General features: G+C 46.6%; 1 protein-coding gene across 1 annotated transcript in view; it reads left to right on the forward strand.

Annotated features, from left to right (window-relative positions):
* The first annotated feature begins 15,496 nt into the window (after positions 1 to 15,496).
* Positions 15,497 to 20,762, forward strand: part of LOC147268842 (SH3 and multiple ankyrin repeat domains protein 2-like) — a 256,844-nt gene continuing 251,578 nt past the window's right edge. The window contains exon 1 of the mRNA XM_086223330.1: positions 15,497 to 15,678. Within this exon, the coding sequence (XP_086079456.1) occupies positions 15,586 to 15,678 (93 nt within the window). The 5' untranslated portion in view covers positions 15,497 to 15,585. The remainder of the gene's footprint in view (positions 15,679 to 20,762) is intronic.

Consider the following 20,762-nt stretch of genomic DNA (forward strand, 5'->3'; position numbering starts at 1 on the left):
CAACCAAAGGGTCGCTGGTTCGATCCTCGACCCTGGTGACCATGTTGAAGTGTCCTTGAGCAAGATACTGAACCCATAATTGCTCCTGATGAGCAGGTTGGCGCCTTGCATGGCAGCTCCACCATCAGTGTGTGAGTGTGTGTGTGAATGAGACGACACTGTAAAGAGCTTGGAGTGCCGCTAAGGTAGAAAAGTGCTCTATAAAATTGAGTCCATTTACCGTTCTCAGAGTGCCACATGCCATTGTTATGTTATTTTGTTAAAATCCCCAGCTGTGCAATATTTATAGGGTCAAAGTGCCACACACAGCAGCCTCCCCCATCAGTGAGAGTGTGTGAATGGTGGGGCAACAGCGTGCCGCTCAGGCAGAGAGGTGCTCTACAAATACGGTCTGTTTACATGAAGTTCTGATGCTTCGATGCTTCATCGCTGTGTGCAGGAACGTGATGTGGGCGTGTACCGCCAGTCAGTTTTCAGACATTATATAGATGCCTCACTGAGACTTAGTTGTTAGTTGTTGTGTAAGCCAGTCACCAATCAGCCCTGAAAATACTGCTGCTATGGCAGAGCTGATAACCTGCTGATGTACTGAAAAAGGATGTTGAAGCACTGAAACAAACACTAAATTAGTTCATGTTGTGAGGCCGACAGAAACCACCCAGGAACAGATGGACACACCACACCATTTACGTTAGCGTCAACGTCTTATAGCCGACCTGATGACTGTGTGTGTGCGCGCATGTGCGCGCGCGTGTGTGTGTGTGTGTGTGTGGGAGAGAGAGATAAGGGGACAGAGCCATAGAAATAAGTGATCGAGAGGGAGATGTGTCTGGAGCAGCAGGAAGGAGAGGGCATGGGTGTTACGGTGTATAAGCCAACAGAGCAAGCAGATTTCCCTCATCTCGCATTCCAGATCTTAATTGTTTATTTAGGTAGATATGAAGGCAGCCAGAAAAACTCTGTTTATCAGCTGGTTCAAAGAGAAAATGCAGGGCAGAGCCCCACTGGGTGGAGATCCTACTCTTAATTACCATATTTCTCTTTTAGATTGAGTCAGATCTGCCTCACTTATTTACTGCCCTACAGGAACTTTTTCATAATAATAGGATCTATAACATTCAACAAAAGAAATCTTTCATTTCTACCCTTTCCTTTAAGAATAATGAGCGCTGAATACATTTGCAACACAAAAAGACGAGTGAGGCTGCAGTGAAGCTGAAGGAGCTGATGCAGAGCAGGGATGTGGTTTCTCCTCTGCTGCTACATGTTTGGTTCTGGTTCTTGTTTTGGACGTTGTAGAAGTTGTTATTTGCGTGTTCGGACTGGGATATCGTTCATGTCTTTGCTGTGTTCTGCTGTTTTGTGCTTTGTGGTATTCGGGAACTGTTGTGTTGTGATAGTCTGAGAGACACTACAATATTTACTGTCTGTTGCTGTTCTGTTCATTAGAGCATGGCTGCCTTGCAGGACGCACACTCTAGAACTGTTCAGGGAGGCTCCATCCCAGACAGTCTTTGAGAAGCTCAGCACGAAGGATAAATGGCGGCGTGTCACAAAATGCACTTCTGTTTATCCAACTTATTAGGCAGATAAAAGATGCAAGTAGGTTTGATGACCATCGCCCTTTGAAGATCTGGAGGGTGTGATGAGGCTGAGGCAGGGCCGCCCCTGACCAAATTGGGGCCCAATAGGAAGTTTGATTTGCACCCTCCACACACACACACACACACACACACACACACCTCCACCACCACCACTTCTCACCATCCCAAATATATCATAGGTACAAAGTGACCGTACAACACGTCATGTACAAGACATAAGATACTTTATTGTCATTATACACAACGTGTACAACGAAATGAAGGTGCAGTCAGGGTAGAGACTCCCTGATGAAAAGAATGACAATGGAGAGAATACATAACTAAAACAATGTACATCACTCACAACCAATCACTGCTTCACACAAGATTCAAGCATCACACACTCACAACGGCACCAAATATGAGCGACCAGTATGGTATGACCTTGACCTTTATGAGCATAACAAATGTAGCCTTCTATAGATACAGTATTTTGTCTGTAGTCAAATCAAACAATAAATTCGACCTGAAATAAATAAGTATTATGATATTTCAATCTACTGCTACTGCTATCTAATCTTACTATTATGTACAGACTGGTCCAGGGTGAACCCCGCCTCTGGCCCGTTGATGCTGGGATAGGGTCCAGCCCCCCACGACTCTTAATAGGAAGAAGCGGAAGACAATGGATGGAAGTACAGACCGCAGTCCTAAGAAAACACACTCATGTGGGATCAAAGAGACTGATATTTAAAACTTTAAATATCAGTTCTCTGTCAACGAAAGCATCAGTTCTACATTCATTTCATCCCTCCATCCATCATCCATCCGTCCATCCATCAATCCATCCATCTTCCCCCTCTTCTCCTGTTGAGGGTGGTGGGGGTGGAGCCTATCCCAGTAGCCTTCCCCCTGGACAGGTCACCAGTCCATGGCAGGGCCAACACATAGAGACAGACAACCATTGGCTCTCCCAGCCACGCCTACGGTCAATTTAGAGTCTGGATTAACCTGGTCCCTCTTGATGTCTTTGGACTGTGGAGGAAGCTGGAGTACCAGAGAGAACCCAGCAGGAACAGGGAGAACATGGAGACTCACCCAGAAAGACCCCGCGCTGCAGCCGGGGCTCCACCCACAACCTTCTTGCTGGGGGGCCACAGGGAGGACCACTGGTCCACTGGGCCGTCCTCATTTCTATCAGTATTTCTCCATCTCCTCAAAAGCTGACTGTCGTTAACTCTTCACCAACGGATGGCGACATTTCCTTCCATTAAATCATCGAAGACTAATATTGATAGACTACAAACTTGGCTAAAGTTGGTTATTTTACTACTCGTTATTATCAGAGGTGAAATCATAGGGCATTACAAGATATTCAATAAATGCTAATCAGGGCCACTTGAAAAAAACTATTCTCCTGTCTAGACAGAGCCTGGACACGGGCCTCCTCTCTAATGAGGAGCAGCTCAGGGTTTTGTGCCACCAAGTTTTATTTCAACAACAAAGCCACCTTCAAGAGTAGCATGAGCTTCCTCTTGTGTGGCCTTCTTCTTCCTCCTGCTCGCTCCTGACTCATGATGTCTTTTGGACATGTTGACGCTCTTGCCAGCAAATTCTTACAACAACAACCGAACCTCTCAGTTAGAGCCATTTTTTGGGGTTATGTGTGAATTTGTGTCTTCTTTGTTTATTACCTGAAGGCCACCGTAGGTGGCGCTCTGTACTGTGAGCCACGAGAAGCTTCAACTACAGCCACAGGCAATCACTCAGCAGGTGTGCTGCTGACGGGAAGCGCGCAGTTTTTGGTCCGTCGTCGTCACCTTTGTTTAAGTGCGTTGTGGCAAATATGGGAGCCTTTTATGTTTTGTATGCACGGTGGTAAGAGCGCGTACTCTCAAGAGCACAAGTCTCTAAATAAATGTTGATGATTGCAAAAGACGTGTTGGATCCATTGGAACCGGAAGACACGTCAATTACCAGTTCCAGTACAGTAGCCCCTCTGTCACGGTCCCTGTCTTGTGCTTCCTGTTTTATTTTGTAGTCATGTCCTGTCCTCCTGACTTCCCTCATGTGATCACCTTATGTGTCTCACCTGGTTGATTGCACCACCTGTGTCTTGTTTTCCCTCATATATTGAACCCCTGTGTTTCCCCTGTTAGGGGTTGGTCCATTGTCGCGTGTTATATGTTGTCATGGCAGGTTTAATGTCACTAATCGAGTTTCACTAGTTCTCCAGTTGCCTGTCTCAAGTTGTCAGTCCCCGGTCTACTGTCTCCTGTCGTCAGTCTCAAGTCAAGTCGCCAGTCTCAAGCCTACAGTCGTCAGTCGCCAGTCTCCCCGTCTCCAGTGTCCTGTTACAAATAAAACCTCTTTTGTGCACCGTCCTACTGTCTGCACTTGGGTCTACTTCCCTACTTCCCCCCTCACCCATTACACGTAACACCCTCAGTGGCTTAGGTTCGCTTTGTTGTTTTTATGTTAAGAACGAGTCACTATACTTAGTCGAAAAACTTCACTTCAGTTAGTTGCGGAAAGGCCACTGCACGGAGGCAGAGTCAACGCAGGAGTCAGCCCCGGCTTCCGAGCTCTGCCGAGCCGCATGGACGATGTCAACAACAGCCGTGTTTCCCGGAGTGCCACGGATCATCAGCTGGTTCCCCTGCGACCACCGGAGCATCTTTCGGTAGCGCCACCAGCTGCATGGCCATAATGAAAAAGAAAGAAAGTGTGCACTCTACTTTGCGAGCGTAATTCCAATGCATTGGTCACTGAAATGACAACGACGATCGCGTCATAGGAACGAACTCGTCTCACCGAGTGCATATTGGAGTTCACTGTGGAACATTGTAACAAAAGGAGGACATTATTAGACCGCTGCCACTGCTTCTAATGAAGTGGGAAATTCAAATGAAACACGCTTGGGTAAAGGTAAAAGAACTGTTAAATTGACACACACGGCTTTTGTTGAAAAATGTGAGAGGTTACAAAACGTAAGAAAAGGGAAACTAAACAAGGTAAGACCTCTAAGAAAGGTAACTGAAGAGCATATGCAGGAAATCAGTGTTGCAGAAGTAAAAGGTGCAAGGAAAAAATTCTTTGTGTGAAGAAGCAAAAAAACGCTCATGATTCTTTGGTGCCTTTAATGACCACTGAAGAAAGTGGGAAGCAAAATTCATGGATCGCTGCAAAAATGTTGGTTGAAAATGGTTTCATTGATGATGTTAAACAGTGGTTGAGAAATAATGAAAATGGTGGTGATGTGGTTGATGATGTTCATTGATGATCGTACATCAAATGTTCCCAGTAAAAAAGCACATGCAGTGGTAAAAGCAGCAATAACGTGGTCAAACAACATCATCTGCTCGATTTAAAGCAGAGGCAGAAAAGGCTGCACCTTCTTGCTCGATCTGCAGCACTGAAGGAAAACCATGCGCTGGAGAAGCAAGAAGCAGAACCACGGAGACAAAGAGCAGCTTGAGCTTGATGCTAAAATTGCTGCATCCACAACAAAAACTAGCAGTTTTGCGAACTGCTTCAGAATGTTCATGCAAGTCCCAAGCATCCAATGGAATGAATTCATATCTACAAAGGTTAAAAGAACAAAAAAACAACTTCCAAAGGACTCAACCCTGCAGCAAAGTCATACAAACCCTGGACATGGAGTGCAATGCCACAAACCAACTTCCCAGTATGTTATAAGGACTCAGGTGCACAGAACACGCACACTGTGGAAAAAGGGCAGCAGTGCATCCCGGGATCAGGACAGGAGACAACCAGGAAAACAACGCACAATGTGGAGATGCACAACATCAAACTCTTTTTTTGCCAGTAAATAATGAGCAGCCTGCATCAGTTGAGCAATCACATCTACATTCTGCACCATAATACATGAACAGAATGAAATAACAGCAGCTCTTGTTCAACGGCAACGCTTACTGTCCTTACCATCTCGACACATTCCCGTATTCGACGGTGATCCTCTCCAGTACAGAAACTTTATCAGAGCTTTTGACCATGGAGTGGAATCAAAGGCTAATGAAGCTGACTGTTGGTTTTTGGAACACTTTACTGTATAAAAGGTCAACCCAGAGAATTGGTGAGGAGCTGTCAGCACATGATTCTGGACAGAGGCTATCAACTGGCTGAAGAACTTCTCCAGGAACACTCTGGGAATGAATACAGGATTGCTGCAGCTTACATAGAGGAGGCTTTGGCTTGGCCTACAGTGAAATCAGAGGACGTGAAGTCACTCCAGGCCTTCTCTCTGTTTTTGCGTGGTTGTTGTAACGTGATGGAGGAGCTTCAATAAATGCAAGAGCAAGACATGACAGCCAACATGAGAGCAATCATGACAAAGTTGCCATTGACACAGAGAAATGGAGGACAAGGGCACATGAACTCCTGGAGAGGTACGATCGCAGACGATTACTGACTCCAGAGTGTCTTTGAGCAAGAAACTGAACCAAAAATTGCTCCCGCTGAGGAGTGTGTGTGAGAGTGTGAAGCCACGCTGCTGTATACAGTAAATGAAGCCATTTTAATGCAATTTTGGAGAAGTGTCTCCCTTTGATCACCATAAAACATTTTAATACGTATTCATATTTTAATGGCAGATATGTGTTTCAGCATGTAAGGAAAATACACAACGTAGCCACTGTCTTAGAGGAGTTTATAGGTCAGGGAGTCAGAGTTCAGGTGTGAATTCATCATCGGGTGGTGTTTTTTTAGCTTCTTCTTCACTGTGATCACTAGAAGGTTTTCTGTTTTAATTTGATCATCTCCTGACACCAGAGGTAGAGTCCCAAACATAGCATGTCGCCATAAATAACACTCAGACCAAATCTGAAACACTGACGAATGCAATGCTGGGACCGACCGCAGAAATAATATTTCAGTCATCAGGAGACAAAACAAAATAGGATCAACTTTGGCACCCATATCCACTTGTATTCCCTGTACGTAACTGTGCGTGTGTACCTGCAGCACAGGTGTGTCAACCCCCAGTGACTTGACACTGGTGGTGATAGAGATCCTGCTCCATGCACGTCTCAATGCATGAAATCTAGGGAAGAGAGGAAGTGACGAGACACTCCTCATGAGGTGGTAACAGGGTGGAGGTTGTGAGCACACGTCAGAGCTGAAATGCCAACCCCAACAGCAAAGAGAGGCTTTTAACAGTGACATGAACACCTGTTCAGGTTGTGATGGTTAGGAATGACTGACAGATGTCAGTGCTTGTGACTAAGGGAGCGTGTGCAGGAGGAAGCTTCATTTCTGTAACCTGGCGAAGTTGATGTTCTGTTACGACTCAATGGCGAGGATGTTTCTCTGTATGTGCCTTCACAATCGTGTGTGTTTGCATCTTGCAGCATTATGATTGTGATGGAATTGTGTTCATCCAGCCCTCATGAAAAGGGGACCGATGAGGATCAGGCTGGTCAGACTAGTGGACCAGTCGTGACTGTAGTTCAGACAGTGGTGACAGTCAGTCTGCAGTTGTGCAAAAAACATTACTGAGAAGGCAGGACAAGAAGTAGCAGCACTGAGGTGCAGCAACCAAGCAAGAAGAGCAGCTCATGTAAAGGTTGCTTTTTGTATGGTGCCATGTCAAGAGAAAGGGGGGCCAGTATTTAAACCGTGGTATTGTGGACATCTTCAGGCACATCTTCAGATATACTTGAGTTACATAGTTGGGGATTGTATGGATCATAAACTGGGACTCCTTAAAGCACATTGAGCAGGAACAAATCAGTCTTTCATTCTTCAGAAGAAGCCTCCTATCTCCCGTGTTCTCCCTCCATGAGCTCCCCTCCAGGAAACCTCCAGCGTCCTCACGCTGACTCATGCTACACTCACACAAGAGCCTGTGGGACGTTTGGCCTTGACATGAAGACTCATTAGGTGACAGCAATACAGACAAACGCTGTTAAAGCGGCTGACAAATGAATTGAGTTACTTGGAGTATTACGGTTTGTCTCAGTCACTCCAGGACATCTCAGACTAGTTCAACCCAGTTATTCAAGCGAGGATTTGGCCCATTCATGCAAATAATTCTGTGCAATTGTTTGATCATTCCTACATAATCAGTTGATTAAGTCAATTAATTACTCAAAATGTGTAACAGTGGTTTTCTGTTGAACAGTCAGCCCCCCCCCCCCCCCGAGGCATTAGTGTGTTCCTTAAGTTTTTACGGTAAAAATTGATCAAAGTATGTCGTGGTTTCTTTTTAAACAAAAGTACTAAATTGACAACTTGCTCTCAGGTGAATCTTGACTTTTGCTCGTGACCACCAATGGCTGAGCTGTTCTCCAACAGTTCAGTGGTGGATGCCATGAACTGTCAAGTCGCTGGTGCGTGCAGACGGAACCCAGCGGCGGTACATCGCTGACAATGACAACACAAGGAGATGAATGTGGTCGAACTCCTCAGAGAACGAGGTCACCAGCCAGGAAATGGTGAAGCAATGATTCAGCAGTGCTGTAAAACTGTCTTGTCTTCACTTTCCCTGGTGAGCACGTTGAAGTGTGGCAAGATGCTGAACCCCTCATTGCTCCTGATGAGAAGGTTGGTGCCTTGCATGGCAGCTCCACCGTCAGAGCGTGAATGAGGCATCGGGGTGCAGCGCTCAGAGGACAGCAATGGTAGAAGGTGCTACATCTTTGTATAGGCCATATAGTTACCATTTTACATGGGCGGTTACCAAATAATCACGCACACGGTAAAGTGTAATGTGCCTCCTGTGTAGTCGACCCCCCCCCCAAATATCACTTGACCTCCCCAATTCCACTTGCCTGATGTGTAGGCCTGTATGTCAAATATGAATAGTAATGAAATGGACAATTCCCAAATGCCCACTTATGATGAAAACAGACCGTGTTGCGTGTCACAAGCTATAAGTACATAATCAGGTTCGTTTTAATTCAAGTGATTACAGCTGCACAAGGTTTTTTATAGTTAATCGTTTTTCAAGCAATGACACATGAAAGCACAAAGCAGGAGAGAGTTTGCGGGCAGGCCGAGGATCACGGTTGTCGCTTGTGGCCAGCTCTCTGGCGTCAGAAGAGGTGCCATGGCGAGCTGACAGCTCGGGTCCACTGGCACTGTTCCACCTGGCCGTGCTGGAGCGCAGCATCTGGGAAGAGCACGCAAACATGCTTAGATGGAGGGAGGCAGGTAAGATGTTTCCCTGAAGTAGAATCTGTGTTATTCTATTACTCGCACCCACCAAAAATAAGACGAATCATGACAATAATAAATGGAATAACAGTTCGTTTTTGGATTCAATTTTAGCCACACAAAATAAATACCAGTTAACACAATATAGACACGGTAGATGAGAAAAGACATGGAAAACCATATTAAAGGATTCAAACACAGGAGAGGACGCAAAAAAATTAGGCAATAAGACTGAAATAAAAGTAAAACAAGACGAGGCAACATTCGTTCATGACTGCAAAGAATCACCAATAAATCCATCACCAGTTTGACTGACACTTCTAAAACTAAGATATTGAGCCACAAATCTGCACGTGAGATGTTTGTGTGCGAATGTGGTAGCAAGTTGGCAACTAACAAACGTAACATCCCTCCGCCAATGAACGTGTGAGTGTGTGTGTGTGTGTGTGTGTGTGTGTGTGTGTGTGTGTGTGTGCGCGTGCGAGAGACTGAGGGTCTGACTGAGGGTGAACCCCGCCTCTCGCTGGAAGGCAGCTGGGATAGGCTCCACCCCCGCGACCTTTGACAGGATAAGCAGTAGAAAATGGATGGATTTATTCGTGCTTCCATCAAACATGTAACATGTGGTCAAAGACTGTGCTGATTCTGCTTCCGCAGCTGAAGAGACAAGAGGCCAACGGTCCCACTGCTTCCTCCTTATCACTGCCAGATTAGATTAGCAATCTAACAATAATTTGAACCAAAATAAAGTTTACATGAGTTCCTGTGAAAGGTCTTCATACATCACCCAGAATATTGGTAATTAACACAAAAATATCACAAAGGAAAAAGAATTCATTTCCTTTTCGTGGTTCCTAGGTTTTTGTAAATCCAGTGGGGTTCATCTGTTTTTCCTAATTGCCTGCCTCTTCATTTGCATGTGGTTCCACCTGCATCACCTTCCTGACAACTCAAGTCACTCTACATGCTAGCCGTGGCTAATTCTTACCCTGATCCAGCAAGCTGTGGGCATGCATGGATGCAGCATGGTTCCTGCTAAATGCCTGACTGATCTGGGCCTTTGATCACGTGACAAACAACTGGTAACCTCTGGATTTCAGCACTGCTGGTGAGTAACACAATCAACAAAATTGTTTGCTGATTGTACCTGCTGTTGTAGCTGCATCTGGACCTGGTTCACAGAATTTGTTGCCAAGAATCATAGGTTTCAAAATAGTAAGTTAAAATAAAGGTTGAAAATTCAATGAAAAACAAGAAGGTTTGTAAATGTTGGCCTTGCTGTGGGTTCAACTGAGGATAGATGTTTTGCTCTGACAACGATCCCTCCGGTCATGAAAGAGAGAAAGAAAATCACACTTGCTTGCCAGCCAGTTGCAGGGTTGTGTGTTTCTGTGATTGTGTGCCTGGTAAAGGTGGGAGTGAGATACATGTATTCAGTATATTCGACGATCACCAACGGCAGCAGTGTTCACTCACTGTGGCTCAATAGCAACACCCATGCGCTCATACGTGCAGGCACAAAGTGGAGTCAAAGTCAACTTTATTGTCAAGTATACGATACGTGCGTGACATACAGCATTGATGAAAATTCAGTCCTCACGGACCCAAAAGCAGGCAGTGAATAAAATAAAAAATAAATAAATGCACAACATTTGAAATAAACGTTCAACATGAAAGACATTCAAACAAGACTGACGATCTGGTCGCTCTGGCAAGATTTGATCCTACACTGCACCGATGTGAGAATCTAACATGTTGAATTGCTGGGTACCACAGATGCACATCTCAGGAAATGAGATCGAGTATCGAGACCCTCCTTGTTGATCAGGCTTATAGTCAGGACTGCTTAGGCTGGCCCTTAGACCTGCTGCTATAGGCTCAGACTGCTGGGATCTCCCATGATGCACTGGGCTTCTCTCTCCTCCTCCTGTCCTCATACGTGTTACTAACTCCTCTTCTTCTCCCCTCATCCCAGATCCTGGTGCTGCTGGAGGAGGCTCCAGACCTGAAGAGGCTCCAGCTGCCACCCGTAGCTCCACCTGCTCACGTCCCCGTCTGTCCATCAGTCTCTCCTCCTTTCTCTCTCCCTCTTTATTTCTGTCCCTCTCTTTCCTTCTGTCTCTCTGTCCTCCTCCATTCTCTGTCTTTGTCTCTGTCCATCAGTCTCTCCTCCTGTCTCTCCCTCTTTATCTCTGTCCCTCTCTTTCCTTCTGTCTCTCTGTCCTCCTCCATTCTCTGTCTTTGTCTCTGTCCTGCTCTCCTGCTCTCTCTCCGTCCCCACTGATCCTGGATCTGCTCCACCTTCCTGCTGGTAAAGGAAGGTTCTGGTGGCTGCTGTTGCAGGATGTGCTGCTGATGGAGAATTGTTGGGTGGAGGTTCATTGAAGGAGGGAGGTGCTGGACCTGCTCTACTTGGACAGAGTCAGGACAGAACTTTGGTTGGGGTTTGGTTCCGTACAAATAAAACTGACCTGACTTGACTTAAGTTTGTCAGCAGAAGAGATGCTGAATCATCATCAGCCAGCACAAACACCGTCGATCCACTTCAGTCTCAGCAGATCCGGTGCAGCCGGCTTCAGCAAATAGCACTGACCCAGGACAGCTGGCATCTCCAGCACACACCAGTGCAGCACCCCTCAGCCAACCAACACACCCCAAGGTGAAGGACCACGGGAGGTGCAGCAGCTCCCACCCTAGTAGAGCAGGTGTTGCTCCCCTAAATGAGCGAGCAGATTGGATGATGGTCTTAGCAGACTTTATGAGGACTTCCAATTGACAGAAGGAGCAAACTCTGTTAAATGAGGGAGGATTGTAGCAGGGCACAGAGGGAGAGAAAACTAGAGAATTGAACTGTTTGAACATGCGATATATGAAATGAAATACTGTCGTAAAACCTATGATAGATCAGTCAAATCTCTATGCAATCGTTAGAAAAAAAAGTATATGAAAATACATTTCTTGGTGTGATTTTTAGATTAAATATGCTGGAAAGCTCAGAAAGCCAGAAAATTAGGACATTCTGGATTATCAATCATCAAATGCACAAAAACAAAAAAGACCTGCTTGAGTCCTTCGGTTCTCTACTAGAGGCCTGGGAGTTTAAGGGATTTGCTCAGGACCTGCGCTGCTCCTAGGACTGCACTCTTCTGGACAGAGACCTCGGCTGTAAAACTTACTTGACTTGGTAGTTCAACCCCGTCTGCTCTGATCATCTTCCCTCTCGTTGATACGATCCGACTGCACCTTACTAGTCCGAATGACATTCCAATGTCTTGCTCATTCCTGGGGTAAAGCTCGATGTCATCCATGTTGAGGAGGGGGCTGACGATAGCTCCACTCCAAAAATGGCAACCACAGCCACTCTTAGCAAAGACCTGTCTTTGGGGCCTCATGCCCCATTCAACTTGTGCAACTGGCTTGGCCTCCAGAGTTGTTCTCCAGAGCTCCGCTGAGTTCTTGATGAAGGCTCTTGGTATCCTGTTGATGTTGCACATTCCCAAGTATTCCAGTCTCCATTTATGACATAGATTTGTAGACTTCCTTGTCGTCAATCAAGGAGGTGCTCAGGTTGGTCTGCCGGGTCTTGCAGTCTTGGGTGACTGCTCTATCGACCACTAGCTGCCTTCCAAGAGCTTCCATGTTGTACAGAGGCAGGTTACTGGCTGGTACTTGGATGGGTTTGCAGCTTTACGGGAGTCCGTCAGGACCAGGACTGCCTGCACTTGGGTCAGCCTCCCCGGGTCTGGTCCCATCCATCAGCGAGTGGTTTATTTGTGCTGCCATATGTTCATGGAGAGCAGTTAGTTTCCTCTGCCAGTTGGTGTGGATCATGTCAGGGCCCGTGAGTGTCCAGCTCTTCATACCCGACTCTATCTTGGATGTCCGCCATTGCGATGGCTTCTGGATCTTGTTCTGGGACATCGCTGGGGTCTGCTCTGAGATCCACTAGCCACTAGCATCAGTGTTATGTGATTCCTCTTTCTGCTGTACACTCTTTTCAATAATCTATCAAATTTACTTCTGCATGACATACTGAACAAAAATGAGCAAATACCTCTCCCTGCTCCCTTCTGACCCTTTTAGCATGTAGTTTCCACTGTTAAGGGAATTTTTTTCTATTCGGTCAGAATATTTTTGCAATGATTGTAGATGTTTATATCAAATCAGTTTTCTCCTCGTTTCCTACATATTTTTCAGATATGCACTCATTCATTCAAAATGTGATGTCCACACAGACCTGAGGAGTGGAACAGTCGACAGATGGTTTGGGGTCTTATTGACACCCCCCCAAATGACCCTCAGAAAGCCATTTGAATAGAAATGCCTGCCGGAGGCCATTTTTGCAACGTCCTGCCTGGACAGTTATTTTTTACATGCGGCTGATTTCAGTGGATGTGACCTAGAGGTTGGAAAAACACTGCATTAACACACAACAATATCAAACCCTGGAGTTAACATGTTAACTTGCCCCTGGGCTGGCGCCAGGCTGTTGGTTTGGCCCCCTGCCACTGTTGCCGTGATCAGAGTCATCCCATCGCAGCTTGTAGGGTGGTTGTCATGGTAATGACCATTTATTTGCAGGGGGCACTGCCGTCTCCAACATTTCCAGGACACAGACTGAAGAAGTGAAGGTGAGCCAGACAGAAAGAAAGCGAGGTGGGGGGGGGGGGGGGGGGGTTGTCCCACAGATCATTTGCTCAAAGCACAGATAGATGAGTCAGTCCTGTGTATCCCACCATGATCGGCCCGCTCACACTCATGTCATAAACCTGCAGGACCACAAACGTCAGCACACACGAGATTCCACTGGCCAGTCGCCACTGCTACGTGACGGAGGGACTCCATATTTACTAGCCTGGCGGAACCCAGGCCTTTGTTTTGATCTCAACTTCACACATATAAGGTTTCATTTGCGAGAACAAATGTAGTCAAGGCTGGAATGAGCATGAGACACTGGCCCCTCCCCTCCTCCCTTCCGCTGTGACACTAACCTTTAAATCCAGTCAGATTCTCCCCTAACACACCCAGACATGCACATGAACTCACACACAAACACACACACACCGAAAAATGACGTTGTGGTTGGTAATTATTGAGCCTCCTGGAACTTCCCTCCTGAGTCTTTTGTTCATGTTGGATATGCTGCTGCCGACAGACCAAGTTCATCTACCGTGACGACTCAGGTGGCTGATCGCTCTAAAGGTGCGTTCATCAGCAGAGGTGGTTATCATCTGCTGAGACCAAGATCCTCCCCTCCCTCAGACCAGGGACCTGAACAGTGCCGTAGGACCTGCACATGTGCGATAGCTTCATTTTATTTGTGTGGTTTGATTAACTACCAATAGCCAATATGAGGGGTAGAAACGCTCGACATCAAGTCAGTGCTTCTTCACCTGGGTCATTTCACACGAGAGGGGCGGAGTCATCATCGGTATTGAAAGGTGATGCTCAGAATCCAGCCAAGCCAACTGAAACGTTGCAAATTAGTCTTTCTTATCCAGGAATTAACATTAGCGCCCACTCCGTGACTAATTGACAAGATTTTCCAACACGGTGAGGAAATACAGGTTTTGAGCTTCCCGTATCGCCAGGACTCCGTCAGTCTGATAGTCCCTGTCAGTGCAGTGGGCACATGGATGAATCCTAACGCTGCACCTGATATAAAAGCTCTGCTTCTTTTATTCAAATCAATATTCGTCACTTGGTCTCTTGCATGGAATGCACCATAAAAAATGGCAGTCCCGCCCCTTTAGCATCGTTGATGATTCTTACCCTGCTTGGTTGGGTTCATTGGACACTTTTTCTCCTCGCTGGGTTTAATAATTCTGAAAAGAAGCAGTGTTGTTTTTATTGCCTTTTCATTGTGGGTATCATTAAGCAACGAAGCTGGACTCCCTGGGTCTAATAAGTGTGCATCCCTCAGTCTTAAAAACTACAATCCTCACCTGTCCCCAGGGACTCAAGGATGGGCGTTGAAATATGGTCAGTGGCTAACACAAGCTTAAGATATTCCTGTTTGTTATGTCAGCAATACCACGCTGTGTCATAGGAGACTACACAAGTTTGAACTTCAGAAATGATAAAGATGTTCATTTTCTTGCTGAACAAAAGCTTATTCTCAATTTTTGATTCATATTTTCGGCACTAATCCAACATCCAACGTCACAATCCCGTTGGCTTTCGGGTCAAGCAGCCCAGAAGCAAACTTCCAGGTTGGCATAGGAGAATATTTCATTCTTCAACTGCGGGTAATAAAGCCAGTCCATGAAGACACCGACAGGACCTGCGCCTCTCCTACTCCCAGGGGAGACAGTGCGACCCCTGCCTGATAATGGGCTGTTTTAGTGCCGCACACTTGACTTGCACTCACTTTCGGACAAATTATGGTGGGTGCAGTTTTAATTTTGTTAAAATGCTGGCGTTTCAAATGTATGCAATTTAAAATCGCCTGCCTGAGCGCTATCAGGGAGATGGCCCGGCGTGTTGGTGACGGGACCTGCTCACACGCACCTGCCTGCTGTCCTGAGGATGATCTGTTTCCGAGTCGGGGGACGGGCGGGCGGGGAGAGGCGCTGCTCGGAGCCGCGCTCGCTGTCTGCCGCCTGACATTGAATATCTGCTCCGCGCCAGCAGCGGCCGCGTTTGTCTCGGTTAAAGACACCGCCTCTCGCTCTCGCTCTCTCTCCCTCCCCCTCGCAGCCCTCCCCCTGCCCGTGACTGACCCTCTCCCTCCGTCTACACATCCTCACTTCCAGTGGAAGTTTCCCCGGCAGGCAGCGCTGCCCCACCGTCCGCGGAGCGCCTGGAGAGTGAGAGGCATGAAGCGATGTTAGGAACGCAGAGACGAGGAAGGAGACAAGAAAACCCAGAGAGGGAATTAAACCAGTTTGACGGATCGGGACCCAAGACAGCGTCCGAGGTAAGAGTGCATCAGTAGGTACGAGTGTGTAGTCAGGACTTGAGCGTGAGTTGCCAGGCCGGCTCGTCCACTGGTACTACGGGGATGAGTGACTGCTGTGTCCCCCCATTTGAAATGCTGCTCACCACATCTGGAGTTGGTCCAGCCTGCCTCCCGACATGGGTTTCATCCCTGATAAAACATCCTGCCAAAACTTCAATAATTAATAAGGAGCTGGCGGGTTGCCATGTTGTGAAAAATCATCCTTCATTGTGGTCAGATGATAACTTAGGTAGTGAGCAAAGGTTGTGAACAAACTGGGATGCACTCATGGCTAAAAGAAGTAGATGAGAAGAGACTCGTTTCACTCTGTGTCTTGATTCTTCTGCTGACTTTGCTGTCATTGTGCAGGGGAGCATTCAGGAATGGGGTTTTCCTGCGTTGCCAGCTGAACTTCTGTTGTGAACCAGGTGTAGACTTGCAGCTTTGCTTTAACTAACTTTTCACATCAGAAACTTGACGCATGAACTGTTTGTGCTGATGAATGAAACTGAGATCGAGTCATTTCAAAGGAGTGTTAGAAGGTTTGGGATCGGTGTGAAGACGGCAGCTGGAACAGCTGGCCAGTCAGGAGTTGCTACGTCAGAGCTTATTGGAACAAGAGGTCTCCAGCTCCGGTTTTGCAACGATACTCTTTCCAGAAAAGGTAAACGCCACCTCAAAGGAGTGTGGAAACTGTTGTGCAAAATTGAGGCACTTTATTTTTCAAATTTTGACGTTTTCCATCCAGCTTTTCTAATGTGACTCTTGAAAATGTTCATTAAGATGTGATGATGGAAACCTGATAATAAGGGAGGTCTTTGCAATGTTCCAAAGGTTAATTAAACACTGTAATTCGGTAATCAAATTAATTCATTTGTGGTAAATGAATCTGACTTGATAACCTGTGAATTGGTGTTAAACCAAAAACAGCAGAACAGGATCTCAGAGTTGAGGTGACAGGATCTGAAACCACACATCTGAACGTGTCTCCAGGGACCCATGGAATCCGATTTGTTATAAGTGTTTTTTTCAGTGACTGAGAACCTGGTTGACAGTGTCGTTGGAAAGAATCCCTGATTGCAACTCTACTGTGGCGCTTTACCCTGGAAGGTAAGGGGTTAACTGATTGATTTCAGTGATCAGTTCAATAAACAGAAGACCAAGTGACCAAGCCAGCATGCTGCTGGAGGGGGAGGAGTATCAGCCAGCCAGCGTGACTTAGAGACCAGCTGATGAGTTGGTGGGCTGGTGTTACTGGTGTTACTGGTCCTGAGCCGATTACTAAGACCAGGGCCAGTAACTGCTGATTAATGACCAGTAAAAGAGGCAGGCTGGGCTAAGCAGTCATGGTGTTGTCACTGTGGAAGGACAAAGACTGCAGACTCCTGTATTTGGCTAATGAACACCATTCCTCTTTAATTATGTAGGTGGCGCTACAGCCCAACTGCTTTGAGATGGAGTTGATCAGAAGCGGCCAATCAGTGATCGTGAAGTTTGTCGTCACTGGATGGTCAGCGTACCCTCACAATTTAGCGCGGTGATTGAAGTCATTTAGATCATAATTTTTTGTGGAACTATTTTTTTGATTGAACGTTTCCCACTACAACAAGGGAACACACAATCCACAACATAATCCCCCCCACCCCAACAGCATCCCACCCCTCGGGTCTCCCCTCGCCACAACCACAATCAATCGTCAGCAGTGCAGCCTATGTGCAACGTTCCTTCATTCACAACCTGAGCAATTTAGCCTTCATCTGTGTGTCTGAGCTTAACCATGTCTCCAGAGAGGGGTGTCTTGCACTGTGAATCTGTGCCGTAGACAACTCAAGTAATACGATGTCATGAAAATAAAACGTTTTCTAGTACTGAGGTTATGTGGCAGTTGCCACCTTTGTACCAAAAGTTTTTGGGCAGCTGTGAGGCTGCTAGGCAGCAGTTTGCACTGCTTCACACTCTGTGTCAGTTGAGGGTCATCGTTAAGGAGCAACAAGACTGGGTTTCATGTTTAAACGATGCCCAGCAATTCAGACCAAACTTTGGATACCCAGCATCATGGGGCTCGAACAGAGCAGCACAGTATCCTGTGCATGGAGTTGATACATAGTACAGATTGGACTTGGTATCAGTTTCATATGAAACCAGGACAGGTGTATAATAAAGTCTGTGACACACTGAAATGTATGTGTTGGGGTTTTTGGAGGCAAGAAATGTCGTCATCCTTCAGGTTAAAGTTTCTCTTCCGTGCTCCGAGCGTCAATAAGCTTTTGTAGAGCGGTGAGTGGGCATGTGGGGTGGATGGCCCCTGACAAAGGACCGTTCAGTCTTTCTATCGGAGGAGTGAGAGTCTGGTCCACGTTGCTCACAGAAAGTTGGACTTGTTCCCGGTGAGGGTTGGACTCCACCAAGGCTGCCCTTTGTCACCGGTTCTGTTCATAACCTTTATGGACAGAATTTCTAGGTGAAACCGGGTGGTGGAGGGGGTGGAGTTTGGTGGGGGGGGGGGGGGGTCGTCTCTGATTTTTGCTGATGATGTGGTCCTCTTAGCTCCATGAAGCCACGACCTACAACTCTTGCAGTTCGCAGCCGAATGTGAAGCGGCTGGGATGAGAATCAGCACCTCCAAGTCTGAGGTCATGGTCCTAAGCCGGAAAAGGGTGGCCTGGTAATGACCAAAAGAACAAGATGGCAAATGCAAGCGGCCAAAATGAGTTTCCTCCTCAGGGAGGCTGGGCTCTCCCTTAGAGACAGGGTGAGAAGCTCAGTCATTCAGGAGGGACTCAGAGTAGAGCTGCTGCTCCTCCATGTAGAGGAGTCAGTTGAGGTGGTTCGGGCATCTGGTGAGGACGCCTCCTGGACGCCTCCCTCTGGAGATTTTCCAGGCATTTCTGACCAGGAGGAGGCCTCGGGGCCGACCCAGGACACGCTGGAGGGATTATATCTCTTGACTGCCCTGGGAACGCCTCGGGATTCCCCCAGAAGAGCTGGTAGAAGTGGCTGGGGAGAGGTTGGTCTGGGCTTCCTTGCTGAGGCTGCTGCCCCCATGACCCAGACCACCCAGACAAGCGGAAGACAACGACGGCATTGTCCCATGAAATGTCTTCATCCTTCAGGTTAAAGTTTCTCTTCCGTGCTCCGAGCGTCCATAAGCTCTCGTAGTGTGGCGTAGACCTTAGATACAAAACCCCTGGAAGGAAGAGAGTTTATCCAGTCCAGCAGAGGGTGTAAGGGGGCTCTTCCCCCAGTGGTAACCCACATGCTATGAGTACTGACCTTATTTGCAAATGAAAAAAAAAAGGGAAGCCCTGTAGGCATTTCAATAATATTTGAGTGGTTATTTAAAAGTGCAGTTTATCAGCTATGTCCTCTAACGGTTGACCAAACTTTAGTCAATGAGAAAAATCTCAGTCAGAAGTTCTGGTTGTTTGATGACCTTAGTGATGGTGCTGTTCTGAGAACTCATATCACATGCAGGCGTGATAGCACCAGCCTAATTAGAGACTAATGATGATTGTATCGTAGCGGGTCGTCCATCAATGTCCACAAGTGACAGCGTGGACAGTTCGTGTGTGTCTGGGAGAGAGGGACTCCTCAGAGCATGCTGTTTTTCACCTCTTTGACCCTGCGTCCGTTGGAATGGACATGACATATTCCTGTCTCTAAACCAACAAGTACTCGGTAATTGGATGGTGTCAGCGCTGCTGGTTACTGATTGGATCCTGATTGTTCAATCAAATATGAACATGAGTATTTTATTAACCCCTGGTCAAAAATATATTTAAACTGATTCTGACTCCTCTCCAACATTAAAAATACAAAGTGGAAAAAAGCACATTTTTGCTAACTCGTGTTTTTATTTGTATCTTTTCATATCCATATGAATGGACGCCACGACGGGAAGGGCGTAAAATGACCTAAAAACTCAAGAGACACACATGAACTTGAAAGGTTTTATGACATTTTACGCCCATCTTTTCGTGGCGTCCATTAGAATGGACATAAAAAAGACGAGTTAGCAAAAAATGTGTTTTTCACACTTTGCGTTTATGTTGGAGAGGTGTTGGAATCCGTTTTGTTTTTTTGCCCAGCAGGAAAAATTGGGGGTCTGAAGGGGTTGAATGGTAACCAGTAGTAAGACCAGGTCAACCGGGGTTTCCTGCAGCAGGTGGTGGAGGGTTTATGTCTCTTCTAGCTGCAGCTGACACTATTAGGCTAACACTGATTTATTCACCCGCACATTTAGTCAGTCCTAGGTTATTGTGCCCTAATGATGAACAGTTGTATTGGAAATCTGTTTATTTTACATAATCATCACATACGAGGCAATTAGTTGCCAGGTCTCCTTCCTGTTTGGGCTGCAGCAGCTGTTACTTTCAGCCTCCTGTTTGTCAAGGAGGGTTTGTTCCTTCAGAGTGAACGATGCATCTCTCCATGTTGAGCTGGTCATCTGGTGCTCCTCAGCGTCAGTGTGCACGCAACCAGGAGAGAAACGCTGGGTTGATGAAACAGGTTGAGAACCAGTGTTGTGGCTCTGCTTCCCCCTGATTGTGGCAGACTGACTTTGTACACGTGTGCTCTTAAGATGACTCATCTTTCTGTAGCGTGTCTGCTTGTGACATTAATTCGGCCTCATAAGAGCTGAGCGCTTGTTTTATTATGCATCACGACTTGTTGACTTCTAGTGCTACATGTCAAACTGAGCATTATTTTGGTTTTGTGTACTTAACAAACACTCTGAGAGTGATATTCGGAGATTTTAATCAGATAGGTATATAACAATAGGAGAGTGGTAGGTCCCTTGCTTTCCTGGCATTTTGTTCAAGTTAATAATTGGTAGGCACCATTTAATTGTACCTCACACACCTGCAATCCTGTCCTCAGTCCTTACAGAAGAGTGACACCGTCAGTGTTTATTTTGGTTCCTCATGAACGTCATTTTCACTGTGCTTTCTCTCTGCTAGCAAGAAGGCAGGAGATATTCCTCAGATGTGGTCATGCAGGCAAAGACTTGTGGGACGCTGCCTGGCTGCCTTCCCTGAGCACCAGTCCACATGACTACGACT

This window comes from Aulostomus chinensis, chromosome 2, assembly GCF_037954235.1.
Source record: "Aulostomus chinensis isolate RoL2024-O1b breed Wild chromosome 2, RoL_Achi_v1.0, whole genome shotgun sequence".
Taxonomy (NCBI): Eukaryota; Metazoa; Chordata; class Actinopteri; order Syngnathiformes; family Aulostomidae; genus Aulostomus; species Aulostomus chinensis.